Raw genomic sequence first — 21,420 nt, forward strand, 5'->3', positions numbered from 1 at the left:
ACATTACAAAATAACTCATTGCCTAGTTGCATTCATTATCAATCCACTGGCAAAGTGAAGTAAGTTATTTTCATGTCTAGGAGAATGAGGGATTTTTTTCCACAAAAATCTGTCCAAAAGTCTACTTTTGACTGTCCATTTTGATAAAGTTGCAGATTAAGATTATATCCTTTTACAAGGAATATCAGTTTCTGTTCTCTGTATTACAGTTTTGACAAGAATGAAAACATCCTTATGGAAATTTAAGAGGTACAACAGAACAATGGACAATGCCATAAACTATAGCTTTCTATAAGTCCTCATTGTTTAACAGCTGTTTGTTTTTGATCAAGAGAAAAGCCTACGTTTTAGGGTAATGCTTCTCAACATAATTTTGGTTAAAATAATTATCATGGAAGAGGTCCGTAGAGGATGAAGATGGTTGAATGGCATCACCGATTCAATGGACATGAACTTGGGCAAACTCTGGGGATGCTAAGGGACAAGGAGGCTTGGTGTGCTGCAGTCCATGGGGTCACAAAAAGTTGGACACGAATTGGTGACTGAATAACAACAATGATCACGGAGGGCTTCCCAGGTGGCTCAGAGGTAAAGAATCCACCTGCAAATGCAGGAGACGTGGGTTCGATCCCTGGGTCAGGAACAGCCCTTGGAGAAGGAAATGGTAACTCACTCTAGTATTCTTGCCTGGAGAATTCCATGAACAGAGAAGCCTGGTGGGCTACAGTCCATAGGGTTGCAAAGAGTTGGACAAGACTTAGTGACTAAAGAGCAACAGCAAATGATCATGGAAGTGGACCCTCCAGCATCCTTTCTACCTCAAATGATTAGGCTTGGTCTAACAATGCTCAGACCAACAACATAAGCATCACTTTGATCAGAAATGCAAAATGATCAGACATTCAAAATACAAAATGATCAGAAATGCAAAATCTCAGGTCCTATCCTAGACTTCCTGAATCAGATGCCCTAGGAGTGGGGCCTGGAAATCTGAATTTTAACAAGCTCTCCAGGTGATTCTGATGCCCCTTAAGTTTTGTTTCACATTTGTTATTGTTCAGTTGCTAAGTCATGTCTGACTATTTGTTTCATGGTAAGGTACCCTAAAATCATAAACTGAAGCTCATATAAGCTAAGTCAGAAATTCTGGTAGCAGTCTTTCCAGGGAACACTGATTATCTTGTCCTTTACTGGAAGAATGACCCTAGTTTTAAATAACCCACCATCATGAACAAAGCCATGAAGCTAATAAATAAAATCATCAACATATACCCCCATCACACAAACAGTTTTTTCTAAATGTTTACTTATACAGGAAAACCTCAATGATTTGGATTCTGCTAATTATTAATAGAATTTGGAGTATTTTAGACTGAACTATTGATTATCTTTTTTCACAGAGAACACAAAATTATTAGATGAAGGTTTAAAATACATTAAATACTTTTCAAGTTCTCTCTACTGTCAGGAGAATCTATTAATGTCTAATATACAGGCTGTATACACATTTTTGTTACCTAGTGTGGTAGTCAATTTTGTGTGTCAACTTGCCTGGGTTGAGGAATGCCCACACAGCTGGTAAAACACTATTTCTGAGCGCCTGTGAGGATGCTTCAGGAAGAGATTCACATTTGAATCAGCAGCCTGAAGATACAGAAGATATGCCCTCCCCAATTGGCTCAGTTCAGTTCAGTCGCTCGGTCGTGTCCGACTCTTTGCGATCCCATAAACTTCAGCAGGCCAGGCCTCCCTGTCCATCACCAATTCCTGGAGTCCACCCAAGCCCATGTCCATTGAGTCGATGATGCCATCCAACCATCTCATCCTCTGTCGTCCCCTTGTCCTCCTGCCCTCGATCTTTCCCAGCATCAGGGTCTTTTCCAATGAGTCAGGTCTTTGAATCAGGTGGCCAAAATATTGGAGTTTCAGCTTCAACATCAGTCCTTCCAATGAACACCCAGGACTGATCTCCTTTAGGATGGACTGGTTGGATCTCCTTGCAGTCCAAGGGACTCTCAAGAGTCTTCTCCAACACCACAGTTCAAAAGCATCAATTCTTCAGTGCTCAGCTTTCTTCACTATCCAACTCTCACATCCATACATGACTACTGGAAAAACCATAGCCTTGACTAAACAGACCTTTGTTGGCAAAGTAATGTCTCTGCTTTTTAATATGCTGTCTAGGTTGGTCATAACTTTCCTTCCAAGGAGGAAGCGTCTTTTAATTTCATGGCTGCAGTCACCATCTGCAGCAATTTTGGAGCCCAGAAAAATAAAGTCAGCCACTGTTTCCACTGTTTCCCCATCTATCTGCCATGAAGTGATGGGACCGGATGCCATGATCTTAGTTTATGAGTTTTAAGCCACCTTTTTCACTCTCCTCTTTCACTTTCATCAAGAGGCTCTTTAGTTCCTCTTCGCTTTCTGCCATAAGGGTGGTGTCATCTGCATATCTGAGGTTATTGATATTTCTCCTGGCAATCTTGATTCCAGCTTGTGCTTCCTCCAGCCCAGCGTTTCTCATGATGTACTCTGCACATAAGTTAAATAAGCAGGGTGACAATATACAGCCTTGACATACTCCTTTTCCTATTTGGAACCAGCCTGTTGTTCCATGTCCAGTTCTAACTTTTGCTTCCTGACCTGCATACAGGTTTCTCAAGAGGCAGGTCAGGTGGTCTGGTATGCCCATCTCTTTCAGAATTTTCCACAGTTTATTGTAATCCACACAGTCAAAGCCTTTGGCTGGGCATTACCTAATGCACTGAGGGCTCATATAGAACAAATAGATGGAAGAGCAAACTCCCCGTCTCTTCTTGATCTGGGATGTACATCTTCTTCTGCCCTCAGACATCAGAGCTCCTGATTCTTGGGTCTTTAGGCTCTGAGACCATCCAGCACTGCACAACTCCCTGCCACTCCAGGACTTCTGCCTTGGGCTGAATCATACCACTTGCTTTTTTGGGTCTCCAGTTTTTATTCAGTAGATCAGGGGACTTCTCAGCCTCTATAACCATGCAAGCCAATTCCTATAAAACTCCTTTTATCTCTCTCTCTTTTGCATTGGTTCTATTTCTCTGCAGAACCCTGACTGATACACCTACCCATCATCTTTAGTATCATATCATCTTTGGTATCACCATCTGTCCTTACAACTAAAGCAAAATTATGGATTGGAGTAATAATCATGGATGTGGACTCTTCAACATCCATGCTACCTCAAGGGATTATGCTAAATCTAACATAGTAATCTCATTTCCAAGTAATTAAATAAGGAGTGGGTATGAACTAATCCCACTCTTATAAGACAAAGACATTTAACAACTTCTGCAAACTAGTACAGCCACTATGGAGAACAGTGTGGAGATTCCTTAAAAAACTGGGAATAGAACTGCCATATGACCCAGCAATCCTACTGCTGGGCATAAACACCGAGGAAACCAGAATTGAAAGAGACACATGCACCCCAATGTTCATCGCAGCACTGTTTACAATAGCCACGACATGGAAGCAACCTAGATGTCCATCAGCAGATGAATGGATAAGGAAGCTGTGGTACATATACACAATAGAATATTACTCACACATATATTTGGAATTTAGAAAGATGGTAACAATGACCCTATATGCGAGACAACAAAAGAGACACAGATGTATAGAACAGTCTTTTGGACTCTTGGGGAGAAGGTGAGGGTGGGATGATTTGAGAGAATAGTATTGAAACATGTATATTATCATATGTGAAATAGATCGCTAGTCCAGGTTCGATGCATGAGACAGGGTGCTCAGGGCTGGTGCACTGGGGTGACCCTGAGGGATGGGATGGGGAGGGAGGTGGGAGGGGGTTCAGGATGGAGAACAGATGTACACCCATGGCTGATTCATGTCAATGTATGGCAAAAACCACTACAATATTGTAAAGTAATTAGCCTCCAATTAAAATAAATAAATTAAAAAACAAAACCAAAACACAAAAAAATCATCCTTTATGAATATGTCTCCTCCCCAAGAATATAAGCTTCTTGAGAAGAGATACTACCTTATTATTTGTGCATGCATGCTAAGTCACTCAGTCGTGACCAACTCTCTGTGACCCCACAGAAAAATGAGGAAAATAAAGCTTAAAGGTTAAGTGGCTTGTTTGCCCACCATGCCCTCTCTCTTCAATACAAATGAAGAAGTAATAATCACCAGTTCTGATAATTCAGTTGAAAAATATTTATTTAGCACCTACCATAGCCCGCCAGGCTTCTCTGTCCATGGGGTTTTCCTGGCAAGAATACTGGAGTGGGTGGTCACTACCTCCTCCAGGGCTTATTATTTGAATGCCAGTGTAAAATACAAGGTCCATTGTATAGGGATATCTAATGATTACTGAATGGATTTTGATGAAAACAATTAAGATGTTGATAGTAACAAGAGTAGCAATGTCAGTATTTAATCTCTAGCACTCATGTATCCTCAGGATGCGGGATGAATTCTGATTGTATAAACTCCTTTCATGTCACTCTTGAAGCACCTAGCTCAGGGTCTGCTGTGTTCACAGTAGGTGCTAAATGAATATTTTTTCAGTTGAATTATCAGAACTTGTCATTATTACTTTTTTGTACTGGAGAGAGAGGTTGGGGTAGAGAAAGAAGCAAGCCACTTAACCTCTAAGCTTTATTTTCCTTATTTGTAAAAACAGGACGACCTAAATGGGAAGGAAATCCAAAGGAGAGGGGACATACATATATGTATGATTCACTGATTCACTCTGCTGTACAGCAGAAACTGACACAACATTATAAAGCAACTATGTGTGTGCTCAGTCGCTTCAGTCATGTCTAACTCTTTGCAACCCTGGACTGTAATCTACCAGGTTCCTCTGTCCATGGAATTCTCCAGGTAAGAGTACTGGAGTGGGTAGCCATTTCTTTCTCCAGATTCCCAACCCAGGGATCAAACCTGGGTCTCCTGCATTACAGGTGGATGCATTACCATCTGAGCCACCAGGGAACACCCAGTATATACATTATATACATATATTGTTGGAGAGTATTTAACAGGAGTCTTCCTATGTGCTGTTTTCTGTCTTGCATAAATCCTCTGTTCCTTATTAGCTCCTGAATGCAGGTGTGAGGGGAGCCAGCAAGCTGCTCCCAGGAATGAGAAATGCAGGCATTTCCTTCGTTAGCTTTTCCATAAGGTGAAAAGTACCTATTTACGACCCTCTTCCTTTCTGATATGGAAAGTGATTATTTACACTATTAGTTACAGCCCTCTCTGTCTGACATGAATCCTGGCCTTATGTTTCCTTGATAATTTGTAAGATTTTTAATCCTTATCTTTGCTACCTTGTAAGACAGTATATAAACCAACAGTATGTTGAATAAAACACCCTTTTTCCATCAGAGCATAGGTCTCCATGTCTTTCTTCATTTCTCTCTCTCTCTCTCCCCTTCAGGCTAATTCTCTGGAGCATAGGGGCCTGCTGTGCCTACTTACTTGCCCAGGCTTTCAAGACCTCTTCAAGAGGGCGCCCTGAGCCTATGTAGGCAGTGCTAACTCTTTGTCTTAGAGTTATATTGGTGTTCTACGTAAACCAGAGACTATCAGCCTCTTTCCTTCTTTCTTTCTTTTACTTTCTTATCGTCGACTCCATACCACCAGGTTCTGGTCCATTAAAGGACCAACAATATATGTATTCATACATACTCTGAAACAAATTAAAAAAAAAAAAACAAAAACCAGTAATGATACTATCTACCTGGAAGGATAATTTCAACAATATATAAAAAGCCATTAACACAGTTTGGAGTAGAGAAACCATTTAAAAATCAAAGTTAAAAAACAGAACTACTATCTCACCCACCAATCCCACTCCTGGGCGTATTACCCAGAGAATATCATAATTCAAAAAGATACATGAACCCCAGTGTTCACTGCAGCACTGTTCACAATAGCCATAACATGGAAGCAATCTAAATGTCCATCAACACGGGAATGGATAAAGATGTGGTACATGTATACAATGGAATATTACTCAACTATTAAAAGGAATGAAATTGTGACAGTTCCAGAGATGTAGATGGACCTAGAGACTGCCATACAGAGTGAAGTAAGTCAAAAAGAGAAAAACAAATACTGAATATATCACTTATATGTGGAATCTAGAAAAATGAACTTATTGAACAGATGAACTTATTCGCAAAATGGAGATACAGATGTAGAGAACAAATGTATGGATACCAAGGGGGAAAGGGGGGGTGGGATGAACTGGGAGATTGGGATTGACCTGTATACACTGCTACGTATAAAATAGATACTAAAGAGAACCTAGTGTAGAGCACAGGGAACTCTACTCAGTGCTAAGTGGTGACCTAAAGGGGAAGGAAATCCAAAAAAGAGGGGAGATATATATGTATATATAAAACTCATTCACTTTGCTGTACAGTAGAAACTAATATAACTTTGTAAAGCAACTATACTCCAATAAAAATCAATTTAAAAAATAAAAATCAAAGTTAGACTGAATTATGATGTTGAACTGCTGTTGTACTCTATACAAATAGGAAAACTCTTTTCTGTAATTCAGATGTAATTTTGAATAGAACAAAACCAATCCATTTCATCTAATTTCAAAATATATCATTTACCTTGCTTCTGAGGATGAAAGAGCTGACAGATTATCTAGAGAGAAATGGCATTAAAAAAAAGTCAGTATCAATGCGAAAAGTTCAGACTGAAAAAGTTTTATATTAAAAATATGAAATCGTACTGAACTGATGAAATTGTAGGATACTTACCAAATTTCATGCTTTTCAGGCAACTGCCTTCTTTCTGTCAAGGGACACAATAAAATGTTAGAGTAATCCAAATATCAAAGTTACATAATTTTATGTTATTCTTCTGTTTTGAAAAATCTTGGAAAAGGAAATCAGGCGTTTTTTCTTACCTTGTGGACATGTGACTTATCCTTTTCTGAAGGAAGTGCAGGCTCCTTCTGAAAGAACGTACAAATCTTCAGGAGTACAATCTCAAAAATAATTGCCAGGAAAATCATAAAGAAGAGTGCCATCCAATTATTTTGAGGCGTCCAGGACTCCAGAAGTCCCCATAATGTCAAAAGAGTATCATTTCCGAATCCACCCTGCACCACTGTTTCAAAGAAATAAAACTGCTTTGACATTGTTATGTAATATATGAAACTAGATGGATGTCTTCATTCCAAAGCCCTTGATTCTGGATGCCCCAAAACACAACAAGGTGGTATGCCCATCTCATAACAACATGCAACGTTCTGCCAGAAAAAAGTGTCCAGTGCTGCCCAGTGCCTTGTGAAGTACAGTGGTGATTGCTCTGGGTCTAAGTGAGGTACGTGTCATAGTGGGCATTTAACTGAGCTCATATCAACTTACTTGAGCAATAATGAAAGTTCACTGGTGAGACATGTATGATGCTAAATGTAGTTTTTAAAATTAAAAAAAATAATCCTCCATTAATTTCACACACAAAAAAACCCCACAATTCTATAAAGATTCCTTACCACAGTTGGGTTATAACTACCCTGTAATTTTTAAAAACGTAGGACATATTTGAATTGGACAAAATCGTTTTCCTTTACAACCAAGAAGTGTATTTTATACTTGCTTATGATCAGGAAAACATGAATGTAGGGTGGCAAGATTTAGCATTAAAACACACACACACACACACACAAACTAGATGCTGTAGTTTAATTTGAACTTCAGATAACACACACACAAACACACACACACACACACACACACACAAACTAGATGCTGTAGTTTAATTTGAACTTCAGATAAATACCAAATAATTTTTTGGTATGTCTCATTGTCACTCTGCAGGACAGATAATAGCTTGTCTCCTGGGGGCCAGCCTGATGTTTTAAAATAGAACACCTCATTTTATATTTCTTTTTGTTAGAGGTGTCTCAGCAATGTTCCTCTTCAATAATCTACTGCAGTGTTGAAAACCGAAGTTAGATTTGCTGGGCTGTGCTTAGTTGCTCAGTCGTGTCCGACTCTTTGTGACCCCATGGACTATAGCCTGCCAGTCTCCTCTGTCCATGGGGATTCTCCAGGCAAGAATACCAGAGTGGGTTGACATGCCCTCCTCAGGGGATCTTTCCAACCTAGGGATCGAACCCAGGTCTTCTGCACTGCAGGCAGATTCTTTACCACTGGAGCCACCATACAACTACCTATTTTTCAATATAGACAATTCTGTCCTTTGCGCTGGAAACCTCTTCTAATGTCAGTCTCAAGTAAGCAGCATAAAAAGTGTCAGGTTTATTTTTAAAAGTCATGAAGACAATAAAAATAATAGCAGAGAAATCCCATTACTAATATAACATAGATGCTGAAAACTCAGAAAAAATTCTACTAAAAGTTTAAAAAATGTGTTATATCTACCAATCCCACATTCTTTGAACTATTTGAACAGTGTGAACTAGGTTTTTCTTCTTTATGTGGAAAGAGAAAGTCCCAATAATAGGTGTATAAAATAGCAATATAAAATCAAAGATATAAATATCTTAGTTCAGTACAAGTATTTATTGAATAATGAATGCATAAGGCATTGAGCAGGTCATGAAGTGCTTTATGGATACAAAGATGAGTAAAAACCATTCTCTGACTTGAAGGAGTGTTTAATAGCTGTATGGAGCAAATATGTCAATATTCCCTGAGAAGGCAGAATGTGAATAGCAACAAAGAGAGAAGATCAGTTCAATTTAGTTACTCAGTTGTGTCCAACTCTTTGAGACTCCATGGACTGCAGCACGCCAGGCCTCCCTGTCCTTCACCATTTCCTGGAGTTTGCTCAAACTCATGTCCATGGAGTCGGTGATGCCATCCAACCATCTCATCCTCTGTCATCCCCTTCTCCTGCCTTCAATCTTTCCCAGCATCAGGGTCTTTTCTAGTGAGCCAGTTCTTCGCATCAGGTGGCCAGAGTAGTGGAGTTTCAGTTTCAGCATCCATCCTTCCAATGTATATTCAGGACTGATCTCCTTTAGGATGGACTGGTTGGATCTCCTTGCAGTCCAAGGGACTCTCAAGTCTTCTCCAACACCACAGTTCAAAAGCATCACTTCTTCAGCACTCAGCTTTCTTTATAGTCCAATTCTCACATCCATACATGCCTAGTGGAAAAACCACAGCTTTGACTAGACAGACCTTTGTTGGCAAAGTAATGTCTCTGCTTTTTAATATGCTATCTAGGTTGATCATAGTGTTTCTTCCAAGGAGCAAGCATCTTTTAATTTCATGGCTGCGATCACCATCTGCAGTGATTTTGGAGCCCCCAAAATAGTCTGTCACTGTTTCCATTGTTTCCCCATCTACTTGCCATGAAGTGACGGGATCAGATGCCATGATCTTAGTTTTCTGAATGTTGAGCTTTAAGCCAACCTTTTTCCTCTCCTCTTTCACTTTCATCAAGAGGTTCTTTAGTTGTTCTTCACTTTCTGCTATCAAGGTGGTGTCATCTGTGTATTGGAGGTTATTGATATTTCTCCCAGCAATCTTGATTCCAGATTGTGCTTCATCCAGCCTGGCATTTTGCATGATGTACTCCGCATATAAGTTAAATAAGCAGGGTGACAATATACAGCCTTGACATACTCCTTTCCCTATTTGGAACCAGTCTGTTGTTCCATGTCCAGTTTTAACTGTTGCTTCTTGCCCTGCATACAGACCTCTCAGGAGGCAGGTCAGATGGTCTGGTATGCCCATCTCTTTAAGATTTTCCCACAGTTTGCTGTGATCCACGTAGTCAAAGGCTTTGGCATGGTCAATAAAGCAGATGTTTTTCTGGAACTCTCTTGCTTTTTCGATGATTCAATGGATGCTGGCATTTTGATCTCTGGTTCCTCTGCCTTTCCTAAGTCCAGCTTGAGCATCTGTAAGTTCACGGTTCACATACTGTTGAAGCCTTGCTTGGAGAATTTTGAGCATTACTTCTTGAGAGAAGATATGTGGCTTCCAAGGAGAGATACTTGGTTGGGGTAATTCAAGAAAAGCTATGAAGTTGTAAACAGAATTTAAGGGCCTTAAAGGATGAGAAGGATTGGTAGTAGGCAAAGAGTAACAAAAAAGTTTCAGGAAGAGAAGGCAGAAAAGATTTGTTCCAAAACTCTGTGCAGTGAGTTTAGCTGGAGTACTATGTATAGGTTCAGTGTATGGGGGAAAGAAAATAAAGTTAAAATGTTGGTAGAGCCTATTGTGGAGGGCCTTGAACTAAGGTGTTTAACCTTAACCTTTGGAGATCCACCAACAGTTTATGACTTAGAGGTGTCAAATAGTTTACTGGCACAAGGAGACAATAAAATAGTAAAATGAATTAGGCTACTGTAATTATACAGATGTGAATTGATGAGGGCCTGGCTTGTAAACCAGGCAGTGTAAACAAAATGGGGGTAGAATCAGACTTTTGATACTGAAAACATAGGATTTGGTAACTAAAAGGAAAGCAAATGGATTCAGGGGTGGTGTAGAAAAGCTAATGTGAAGGAGAAAGGACTTAAAGATAAATCTCAAAGCTGGCTTGTCAAGGACAAGGTTCTCAACCTAGGAATTATTGACATTTTGGACCAGGAACTTCTTTGTAGTGGTTGGTTGTCCTGTGCACAGCAGGATGTTAGTAGAATCCCTTTCTCGTACCTATGAGGTGCCAGGAGCACTCCACCTCAGTCATGACAACCAAAAGTGCAGTTATGTGGTCCCCACCCATGGCTTGGTACACAGTTCTCCAATGACAAGCTATTTCATCAATCAGGAGCAGTTTCTTATGGGTAACTCAGGGAAAGCTGAGTTGTGCTCTCATGTCTGACTCATTGCGACCCTATGGACTGTAGTCCACCAGGCTCCTCTGTCCATGGGATTCTCCAGGCAAGAATACTGGAGTGGGTTGCCATTTCCTTCTCCAGGGGATCTCCCCAACCCAGGGATAGAACATGCATCTCCTGCATTGGCAGGTGAATTCTTTACTGTTGAGCCACCTGGGAAGCCCAACTCAGGTCATGGAAAAACCAACTTTAAATGAACTTCTACGTTATATTTGCAGTAGTATCTTTGAATGGTCATCCATATTATGCCTATAGTTTAGTGTGCAAACTTGAATATTATGACTACAAAGCCTGGTTAGTAACCTTTCAAATCTATTTCTTCATTGTACTTTTATACTGTAGTCTGCATTCTAGTAAGTTTTCCTTTGTATTTTCCCTTTTATAGTTTCACTCCTGGTTTACAATATTATTTGCCAATTGATTTACACATAATAGATCATTATTATATTTGTCAGCTCTGGTTAAGTATATTTTATGTTAATATTTTGATCAGTCTTATTGTAAAGGTTAAGTATTAATTATACACTATTTTAAAAAATTAAGGCAGCATTCAAGAAAATTCAGTCAAAAAGTAACTATTATACACTGAGTGACATGGAAATTTTGATTTTGTAGTAGTACATTTCATTCTAATACACACATTGTATCTAATATATACATTAGATACTGTTATCTAGATTTTTGTTCTTTATGCAGTTTAGAAAAATTAACAACTAATTAAAATCCATTGACTTCATCAGGGCAGGAGAAACAAGGGACCTGAAAATTCTGAAAGCTTCCTAGGCTCCCCTGGCTCTCAGAAGGGCCTAACCTAAGGTCAGTAGGGAAATCAGGGAGTTAATTTCCCACTGTAGAGAAACCACTGCTCACTACAAACTTATACTATATGCCATCAGCCTCATCACATTTTTTGCATTCTTTATAGGAAATATAGAAACTAAGTTTTTCATATCTAACTCAATACCATTCAAGTCTAGTCCAAGTGATACGTGCACTTCTCAAAGCAAAATTAAGAGCCCTAACTCTGTCTAGATACAACACAGATGTTAGTTCCACTATTCACTCATTTCATTCTCTCCTTAATCAGAGCTTTAGACATCAAGTTCCCCTACTATATTAAACTCCAAGTGTTTACTCATTGTTGTAAACATAATGAAGCTTTGCCTGTAACAGACCTTCAGTAAACATTTATTCAATAAAAGTTGTTACTTTATTCTAAAAACCCTGTTCAGAGTCCCCATATTTGAAAATGTATCTTTATCTATCCCTTGAGATTTAATAAAAGATTAGGTGACTTAGATGTATACATTCGATAAAACTGACTAAATTTACTAAAGCATTGTCTTTCCTTCATGAAGATGACACTGCTCTGCACAATTAAGAGCACTTTCTGAGTTGCACAGCAATAAGACGAAGTTCTGTTGTAACAAAATTCAACGTTTAATTTTTCAAAACTTAACTATATTAAAGAAAATAAATTATATTTAGACCACCTTCAATATTTGTACATCTTTATACAACTATAACAGTACTTTCAAGAGACATTTTATAAAGAACATTAATTTCACAATTAAAATGTATTTTAAAAACGGGGGAACATGAAAGAACATCAGTCTGAAATATATCTCATAATGCTGAGAAGTATGCTCTTCTTTAACAAATTATCTGTATTTGTATTCAAAATAACACGGCCTTTAACTGATAGACCATTATTTCTTGTCCATTTCAGTGATTTCCTGGATCCAAAACAAAATCTGTGTATTTATTTCTTTGAAAACATCATTTGTTGACCGTCCTTTCACTGCCATGGAATGATTTGCCTTCTCAATCCAGTGGATTTTATTAGGAGCTTTCATTTTCTGTGCCACTTTCTCCAACAAGTTCTAAAAGGAAAAAAGAAGATGATACTAGACTAATACCCTATTTGTGTTTCATAACGATTTACTCTCTCCTACCCCACCTATACTTGGCATCCATTCACTAAATATTAAAACCTACTCTACAGATAACTTCTGAGGCAATGGATCGTGCAAGAAGTGACAGGACAGATTTCTTACATATAGCAGCACCACAGAACAGATCAAGCATTCATTCCTGACAAGCCAAAAAAATTCTTCTAAAAATTATTTTTCCCAAGGAAATTATATATTCTGGGAAAGACACTAAAATTTAGTAATATATACAAGTTACTTTTCCTCGAGTCAATTTTATAACAAATTTGAAGAATCTGCCTAAATGTTGAAATGATAAACCAAATATACAGTCTAGTAATCCCAAATTCACAAGATTCAGATATTAATCCTTCATTTGCTAAGTAAGAGTTAATCCATTTATCAGCTAATTAGAAGGGGTTGAATATTGTCAGTATGCTCATAGTTTTAGGTTCCCCTAAGTAACATGATAACAAAGACACAGAAGGAGCATAGTAAAATCAGTATCTTTTTAAAGAGACTGAATGTTGCAGGTAGCATCTTGTTCCCAAGATGTTTCTTTCATTCTTTCTCTTTCATTCACACAAACAACAAGTCATAATCACCTTTTCACACATTTCATCTGCTGAGCCTGACACAAACAGTACAGGATCTTTTATACGAAAGAGATCTTCATCTCTAAGTTTATGCTTCTGTTTTGGATGGTGCAGTGGATAGGAAATACAAATGAGACCTCGAACAAAATCATCAGCATCATCAGGCTCAATGTGACACAGTACAGAAGCAGCTGCTCTTGAGCCCATTGAACGACCTAAAATCAATTAAAATCAAGTTCAGTTTGAAATACATTCACATAAAGTAGTGGTGATGATAATGGCAGATTTAATTTACTATGCATACATCATATTGCTTATCAATACTTAACCAACAGAAGGTGGTAATTAACAAGCTGCAATACCCACAGACTTGTGAAGAGCTAAAAACTGATCCTAAATCAAATCTAAAAAAAAAAAAAAAAGAATAATCATTTATTGAAAGAATACTTAAAGAGGTAAAGACAAACCTTGTGAAGGGATCAGTTCAGAGGATGATTCAGGAATATAAATAAAAGGAGACATTTTTGGGTTATAATACATATGTATAAGGCTTAAATTTGATTTAAATATTAAAGTACTTTGATTGTTATACCTGAAAGTGACTTACCAAAACAAAACATCCTTAACTCTATTCCTGTCATTAATTTTAATTCTTGATTACCTATTCCTGTATTAATATGCTGCTGCTGCTGCTAAGTCTCTTCAGCCATGTCCAACTCTGTGCAACCCCATAGACGGCAGCCCGCCAGGCTCCGCCGTCCCTGGGATTCTCCAGGCAAGAACACTGGAGTGGGTTGCCATTTCCTTCTCCAATGCATGAAAGTGAAAAGTGAAAGTGAAGTCACTCAGTCATGTCTGACTCTTCGCGACCCCATGGACTGCAGCCTACCAGGCTCCTCCGTCCATGGGATTTTCCAGGCAAGAGTACTGGAGTGGGTTGCCATTGTCTTCTCCGTATTAATATGAGTAGATTTTAAAACAAGTATTCACAAGTATTGCAACTTACCTCCAAGGAAAACACCTGCAAGTTTGTATTCTCCTGAGGTCTTTAGGTAATTCTAGAAAAATCAACCAAAAAACCATCAATTCTTCTCCTATGAAATATTCCACTGGAAAAACCAACACATAGTTCTCATCATTACTAAAGTGTATAAAAACTTTTACAAAGACAACCACAAAATTTTAAGGGATTCTACTTGGAAGAGGTAACCAGTTCTTTGCTCTTCTGGTCATGGCTTCACTATCAAGTCATATATTGGGTAATACACGCAAATATGTGAACAAAAACACTGTCTAAAAAGTTCAAGTACTAAAGTATTTTTAAAGAAAAAATTTTGGAGAGGAAAGAAAGAGCCAGTTAAAAGCTTCCAACTAATGCAAAATCTGATAATACTACAACTAACATCTAATTTAAAGCTCTGAAAAACTTAGCACGCTTGAAGTAATTTAGATTAAAAGAAATTTCAGGTTTCATCCAGGGATTTTAGTTTCTAGTATGGAAATCATGCTATTTGTACACTCACAGCATATGAGGCGAACTGTCTAGAACTGTATATGCTAAAGTTATAAAATTCCAAGAAGGAAATTACATCGTAAGTAGATGCCTTGGCAGTACCATGGACAAACATCTATGATGTAAGCAATCATCCCTATAGAAACTGATGGCAAAAAGGAGCAATGTGACCACTACCCAGTCTTCATATAGCCTTAGAAACTTGGCTGAGTTTCTAAGACTATTCATTAGGATTTTAAAAATTAAATCAAATGACTAATAAAATGTCTATGTATTGTGCATTTAGAAAATAGAATTGTTGTAAGTAAATATAAAGAAATTTTCTTACCAAAACTGATTTATATGCCTTAATTCTATGTACAATATTAAGGCCTTTACAGGTAAATCTCAGGCAAAAAAACCCACGAGAGGCAAGATGGGATGCCAGTGACGTCAAATGAGGAAGATTCATATCTCCTGATGCTCCATGTGTAAGAATGACTCCGTATGTTAAGCTCTTGTTAGGTACCAAACAAACAGCATCTAGCAATTTATTTCCAAAAGGTACTTTTAATTTTACCTGGAATTCAAGAGAATAAAGGGATCAAAAATTACTTCCCTGCCTATTCAGACAAATGAATAACTATATAGGTTTGTTCTGCGATACAAATGATTAAGTCACAGCCTCAAAATAAAAAGCAATATTAAGAATAATTTATATTTAAGTACTTATAGTGTGTCAGGTACTATCATAACTGCTCTTTATGTATTAATTCATTTAACCTTTCTAAGAATTCTGTGGTAAGGACTGTTACAATTTCCATTTTAGAGATGAGAAAACTGAGGCACAGTACATTACATCATGTGCCCAAGGTTATATATCCACTAGCCAAGATCCAAATTCAGGGAGTCTGCTCCAAAGTTCTCACTCCTAACCACTAATGCTATACTGTCTTTCACAGTACAAGCTGAAAATAAGAAAATTATTCTGGAGCCATATGACTACAAAAAAAAGGAACTCCGAAGATGCAGAATGTATGAAAATATGTATTACCTCTGTATGACTCATTTTCACTGTTGAATAACAAACTTAAAGTGCATTACATCTGAGAAGCAAAGGACATCTCCCTGAAAAGAAGATTCTATTGTGAAAGATGGGTTGGCAGACACAGATATGATACAAGAACTATGAATGAACACATTTAGTAGCTAAAATAAAGACATTTATAACTACTTCTTTAAGAACTGATATCTTTATATGTACATTATTTATTTTCATTCCTATGGTCACTCAGAATTGGTTATAGGGCCAGGTATGGGGCTGGCAGATGTTATCTAAGATAAAGTCAATATGATACCACAATATGCATTCTGTAAGAAAACTTGTATCAAAGTAGGATGCTGTACCTTGGTACATATAAATATGTATTTGTCCTAAGCATCTTTATTCTCAACCAACTATCTTCAACCTAATTTCACAGCATCTTTCTATTGACCCATTTCTTTCGTCTTTACTGGTCCCAACTCTTCCTTCTACCCTGCAATGGAAGCATACATCCACATCCTTTGTCCTGAGACTGCAGAAACCTCCCAGTAGACAGAATGTAAATTTCCACACTATCACCTTTGGGCTTGGCTATGTGACTTGCTTTAACCAAAAGATGTTTCAATGTGCCACTTCTGAGCTGAAGCATGGCAAATTTCCAGAAGTGCTCTTAATTCTCACCTTTAGCCCCAAGAAAAATACGCTCCATGTATTTTTGCTTTTTCAGCCCGGGTTCCACAATGAAGATACATGGAGCAGATCTGAACTCAAAACTAAAGTCTGGAGTCCAGCCTAGTCCAATCAGCATCTAAATCACTGAAGAACCATGATATGTCTACCTGAAGAATTAACGGCATGAAATGCTGTGAGCCACTAAGGTTTCAGGGTTGTTACACAGTATTCTTTCCTGTAGTAAGAGATCTTTTATTGTTCAGGATATGCTTAACATCAGGATCTACATTAATTTTTTTCCTATTAACATTTACTAATTTATTCACTGAATAACACGGCCCAGAGTTCAAAACGTACAAAAATAATACAGTGAAGTCTCTCCCTAATTACACTTTTGCCTTACCATCCAGATCCCCTCTTCAAAGGCAATCAATATTCTGCTTATCTTTCAGATATTTTATATACATATATACATACACACCAGAGAAGGCAATGGCACCCCACTCCAGTACTCTTGCCTGGAAAATCCCATGGACAGAAGAGCCTAGTAGGCTGCAGTCCATGGGGTCACCAAGAGCCGGACATGACTGAGCGACTTCACTTTCACTCACTTTTCACTTTCATGCATTGGAGAAGGAAATGGCAACCCACTCCAGTGTTCTTGCCTGGAGAATCCCAGGGACGGGAGAGCCTGTTGGGCTGCTGTCTATGGGGTCGCATAGAGTCAGACACGACTGAAGCGACTTAGCAGCATACATACACACATCTTTTTATAAAACTAGTGATATATTTTTTCTGAACCCCCTCCCCAACATGTATCTTTGTGATTACTTTTTTATACAATGAGCTTATTTCACTGTTTTTTTATGACTACAAAATATTCTAAGGGAGGGTTGTACAAAATTTATTTTACCAACCATCTATTAATGAAAATTGAGACTTTTCAATATTTTGCTAAAGCAATATTGCAATGAGTGGCACTGTACTTATTTTACAGATGTGTAGACATATTTATAAATTCCTGTGTCAAAGGGTGTATTCATTTGCATTTAAGAAATACATTTCATTTTTCACTAGGCAATATATGCACATGATATGCTATTTTAAAAGAATAAAAATGTGTGAATAGTTGAAAGTCTCTTCACATTTTTCCCCCCAGCCACAAAGTTCATTTCCCTTCCCAGAAGCCATCACTGTGACTAATTTATTGTACAAATCCTTCCCTTTACATGTATGTGTGTGTAGAATTCTCATATAGAGCCTGAAAGGTATTAGACCAGCTGCAAAAAGTTCTGGGATTTAAACTGGAGAAGGATGAAGGATTTCAGCCTTCACTGTCTGTTTTCATAAATGTAGCCTCATAATTGTGCGTGGGGTCCCCAGGTTCAAAGATCCCATTTTATGTTCACAGAAGAGCTTCCAGTCTCCTGGTGGGACAGAAGCAGTATCCTACCAGTGTGAAACGGGGAAGGAGAGCTTGATATCTAATTACTTCTCAGACAGACTTCACCTAAGTGGTCTTTATTTGAACCCCATACATCCATCCCCAGCACCATTCCTTTCATTGCCAGCTCCCAAAGTGTCCCGTGCTGCCAGTTTCTGGGCATTTTGAAGATTTTGTTTCTTATATAATTGTTCCACAGTTCTCCCTCTGATGGTTTAGAAATCAGCTAATTTGCTAAGACACTTGCTTTTTGGAGCTCAGTATTTTACTGCTATTGTTTACTTTCCCATTTTCTTCAGCTCTGTGGGTTTGTTGTCTTTTTGAAAATCCCTTTATTGTACTTTTAGTGAGATTTCAGGGAGTAAAATTAGATACACGTCCTCAATCCACTCTCTTAACCTAGAATGCTCTACTGTTCCTCAAGAAGTGGGGTGTTGTGGTTTTTTTGTTTGTTTGTTTTCTGGCAAACGCCACTCTCTTGCATGATAGACAGCCTGTCGTTCCCAACGGTGCACATGTGCTGGATTATAGGCGCAACAGTGAGCCGGCTCCAGGATGTAATCCCGACCTGCTCTAGGTTATAAATCTCGACCTGCTCTAGGTTATAAATCTCGGGTTTAGCGGGTCAGAAGGGGCGGCGGGGTGCGAGTCTGGCTCCGCCTCGGTGTCTTCAAAGGCAGCAAATGCCACCAATTTCAGAGAGAGGCTGCGACGGTTCACCGTCTGGACCCGCGTGCCCACGCTTGTGGGCGTTTTCAAGAGTGATTTGTGTGACTACTGTCGTCAGGATGCGACAGAGATCACATCCAAAGCCGGATGATCGGATGCCACCACCTCTGTAACTTTCAGTTGGAAAAAAAAGTCCGTGCGTTACCCGCCCCGTCGGGGCGGAACGTTGGAAATCGCGAGGCAAACGCAACGGCAACCGTCAAGACTTCAAGTCCTCCGGGGGGGTCGCGGCTCCGGGGTGTGTCGACAACAAGCGGAACAAGGGCAGAAACTCGAGGCCAGGCTTCCCCGGGGTTGGAGACCCAAAGGTGTCTAAAGACCGTCCGATTCCGCCCATAGGGGCTGCACGGTGGCCGGCGCCCGGGAGACCCTCCCCGCTCGGAGGCCGCCGGTGCCCTGCTCGCCCAGCCCGCACAGTCCCTTCTCGGAGCCTCCCGACCGGCCGACCGAAGGCCCGGCGGCCGCGGCCCGCGGGACCTAACCGACACCTCACGCCTCACGGAGCCGCCCAACAGCCCCTGAGGAGCGACGGCCGCGAGCCCGAAACGCCTCTGGCGGGACCGCGGAAAGCCCTCAGAAGCCGTTCCGAAGTAGCAGCCCCGACCGCTGCCGCCGCCACAGCCGCCGCACTTACCAGGGACGGGAAAGTGGCCAGCAGCACCTAACCGTCCTCACTCCCTTCAGGGAGCGAACTACCACACTCGAAGGTACCGCCTCGCCGCTCCCGCCAGTGCGTCCCGCTACAGCGCAGGCGCGCGCAGGCCCCGCCCCCCAGGCGCGCGATCCGGAGCGCGGGGCACGCTGGGAGCGGGAGTTTTCCCGCCCCCGCCGCCGGTGGTGGGGCGGTGTCTGCTGCCCAACGCCGGGGGGTGCTGCCAGGCCGCCTCTCCTCGCTGCCTCACCCCGACTTCCTCTCTCAGGATCCTTCGGCGTCCCAGCCATTCCCTTCCAGCAGCTGCACCGGCCGTAAAACTGACACCGCATGATCAGAAAAAGAAGATTCCATCCATATTGTGTCATATCTAATAGTACTTTGTTCCTTATAACTCGTTTCTTTTCATTGCTGAGTAGTATTCAGTTTTACGGATAAACCACATTTTGTTTATCCATTCACTGGTGGATGGATGGCTATTTGGATGGTTTCCACTGTTTGACTTGTTACAAATAACAGTGCTGCAACATTCAGAGAGAGAAGGCAGTGTGATGACAGAGAGATTTGAAGATGCTGAGCTGCGGGCTGGGAAGATGAAGGGGCCACAAGACAACAAACATAAGAAACGCACCCCTAGGAGCCAGAAAAGGCATTCTGCCCTCAGAGCCTCAGGAAGAAACCAGCCCTCCAAATACATCGCCATTGTCCCAGAAACACTGATTCCTGACTCTCCAATCCAGAACCCTATGAGATTGAATTCCTCTTGTTTTAAACCACTAAATTTGTGGTATTAATACTTTGTCACAGCAGCAATAGGAAACTAATACAAAACTGTGGACACCAAAACTTCAATTTCAGATAAATTTTACATGTCATTATTCTTTGATTTTTTTCAACCATTTAAAAATTTTAAAATAACCCTTAATTTGTACAAAAACAAGTGGTAGGCCAGATTTAGCCAAATATTAGCATGATTATTCCATCCATGTATTAAAATAATATATAATTGGATGTACTAGAGTTTTTTTTTCCATAGTTTATTTTTATTTATTTATTTATTTGGGGGCTAATTACTTTACAATATTGTAGTGGTTTTTGCCATACATTGACATGAATCAGCCATGGGTTTACATGTGTTCCCCATCCTGAGCCCCCCTCCCACCTTGCTCCCCATCCCATCCCTCTGGGTCATCCCATTGCTCCAGCCCTGAGCATTTGTCTCATGCATTGAACCTGGAATGGCGTTCTGTTTCACATATGATAAAATACATGTTTCAATGCTATTCTCTCAGATCGTCTCACCCTCACCTTCTCCCTCAGAGTCCGTAAGACTGTTCTATGCATCTGTGTCTCTTATTCTGTCTCGCATATAGGGTTATTGTTACCATCTTTCAAATTCCATATATATGCATTAGTATACTGTATTGGTGTTTTTCTTTCTGGCTTACTTCACTCTGTATAATGGGCTCCAGTTTCATCCATCTCAATAGAACTGATTCAAATGTATTCATTTTAATGGCTGAGTAATATTCCATTGTGTATATGTACCACAGCTTCCTTATCCATTAGTCTAATGATGGACATCTAGGTTGTCTCTATGTCCTGGCTATTATAAACAGTGCTGTGATGAACATTGGGGTACACGTGTCTCTTTCAATTCTGGTTTCCTTGGTGTGTATGCCCAGCAGTGGGATTGCTGGGTCATATGGCAGTTCTATTCCCAGTTTTTTAAGGAATCTCCACAGTTCTCCATAGTGGCTGCACTAGTTTGCATTCCCACCAACAGTGTAAGAGGGTTCCCTTTTCTCCACACCCTCTCCAGCATTTATTGTTTGTAGACTTTTGGATAGCAGCCATTCTGACTGGCGTGAAATGGTACTTCATTGTAGTTTTGATTTGCATTTCTCTAATAATGAGTGATGTTGAGCATCTTTTCATGTGTTTGTTAGCCATCTGTATTAGAATTTTTATAATGGAGGTTCTATAATGTTTCAAAATGAGAAT

The 21,420-nt window shown here is 39.7% G+C and overlaps 2 protein-coding genes across 5 annotated transcripts in view; both read right to left on the reverse strand.

The window, feature by feature from the left end:
* LRTM3 (leucine rich repeat transmembrane protein 3) overlaps positions 1 to 7,319 on the reverse strand; it is a 32,112-nt gene extending 24,793 nt beyond the window's left edge. For 2 of the 3 annotated variants that reach the window (XM_081552107.1, XM_081552105.1), the window contains exons 1-3: positions 6,938 to 7,319; positions 6,789 to 6,822; positions 6,639 to 6,672 (exon numbers count right to left, since the gene is read on the reverse strand). In XM_081552107.1, coding sequence (XP_081408233.1) covers positions 6,639 to 6,672; positions 6,789 to 6,822; positions 6,938 to 7,171 — 302 coding nt within the window. In that variant the 5' untranslated portion in view covers positions 7,172 to 7,319. Of the gene's footprint in view, positions 1 to 6,638; positions 6,673 to 6,760; positions 6,823 to 6,937 lie in introns of all 3 variants that reach the window. The other variant, XM_081552106.1, reaches the window with a different exon arrangement.
* Positions 7,320 to 12,274: 4,955 nt separating this feature from the next.
* TEX30 (testis expressed 30) lies at positions 12,275 to 19,511 on the reverse strand. Of its 2 annotated transcripts, XM_081552132.1 has the most exons (6): positions 19,399 to 19,511; positions 15,929 to 16,002; positions 15,224 to 15,454; positions 14,389 to 14,440; positions 13,392 to 13,597; positions 12,275 to 12,738 (listed from the first exon to the last, which is right to left on the reverse strand). In XM_081552132.1, the coding sequence occupies exons 2-6, from the start codon at positions 15,941 to 15,943 to the stop codon at positions 12,565 to 12,567; spliced, it is 678 nt and encodes a 225-aa protein (XP_081408258.1). In that variant the 5' UTR covers positions 15,944 to 16,002; positions 19,399 to 19,511; the 3' UTR covers positions 12,275 to 12,564. The 2 variants fall into 2 exon arrangements, with proteins under 2 accessions (XP_081408258.1, XP_081408259.1); XM_081552133.1 differs by lacking the exon at positions 15,929 to 16,002.
* Between the last annotated feature and the right edge of the window lie 1,909 nt (positions 19,512 to 21,420).

Source organism: Giraffa tippelskirchi, chromosome 12 (genome assembly GCF_054371585.1).
Source record: "Giraffa tippelskirchi isolate mGirTip1 chromosome 12, T2T-mGirTip1v1.2.pri, whole genome shotgun sequence".
Lineage (NCBI taxonomy): Eukaryota > Metazoa > Chordata > Mammalia > Artiodactyla > Giraffidae > Giraffa > Giraffa tippelskirchi.

Excerpts from the sequence above, each read along its gene's own strand:
- TEX30 (XM_081552132.1), bottom strand. Across the intron at positions 13,598-14,388 it reads TGCAGGTGTTTTCCTTGGAG|GTCGTTCAATGGGCTCAAGA; the intron begins GTAAGTTGCAAT and ends AATTGATTTTAG. Across the intron at positions 12,739-13,391 it reads CAGATGAAATGTGTGAAAAG|AACTTGTTGGAGAAAGTGGC; the intron begins GTGATTATGACT and ends TTTTCCTTTTAG.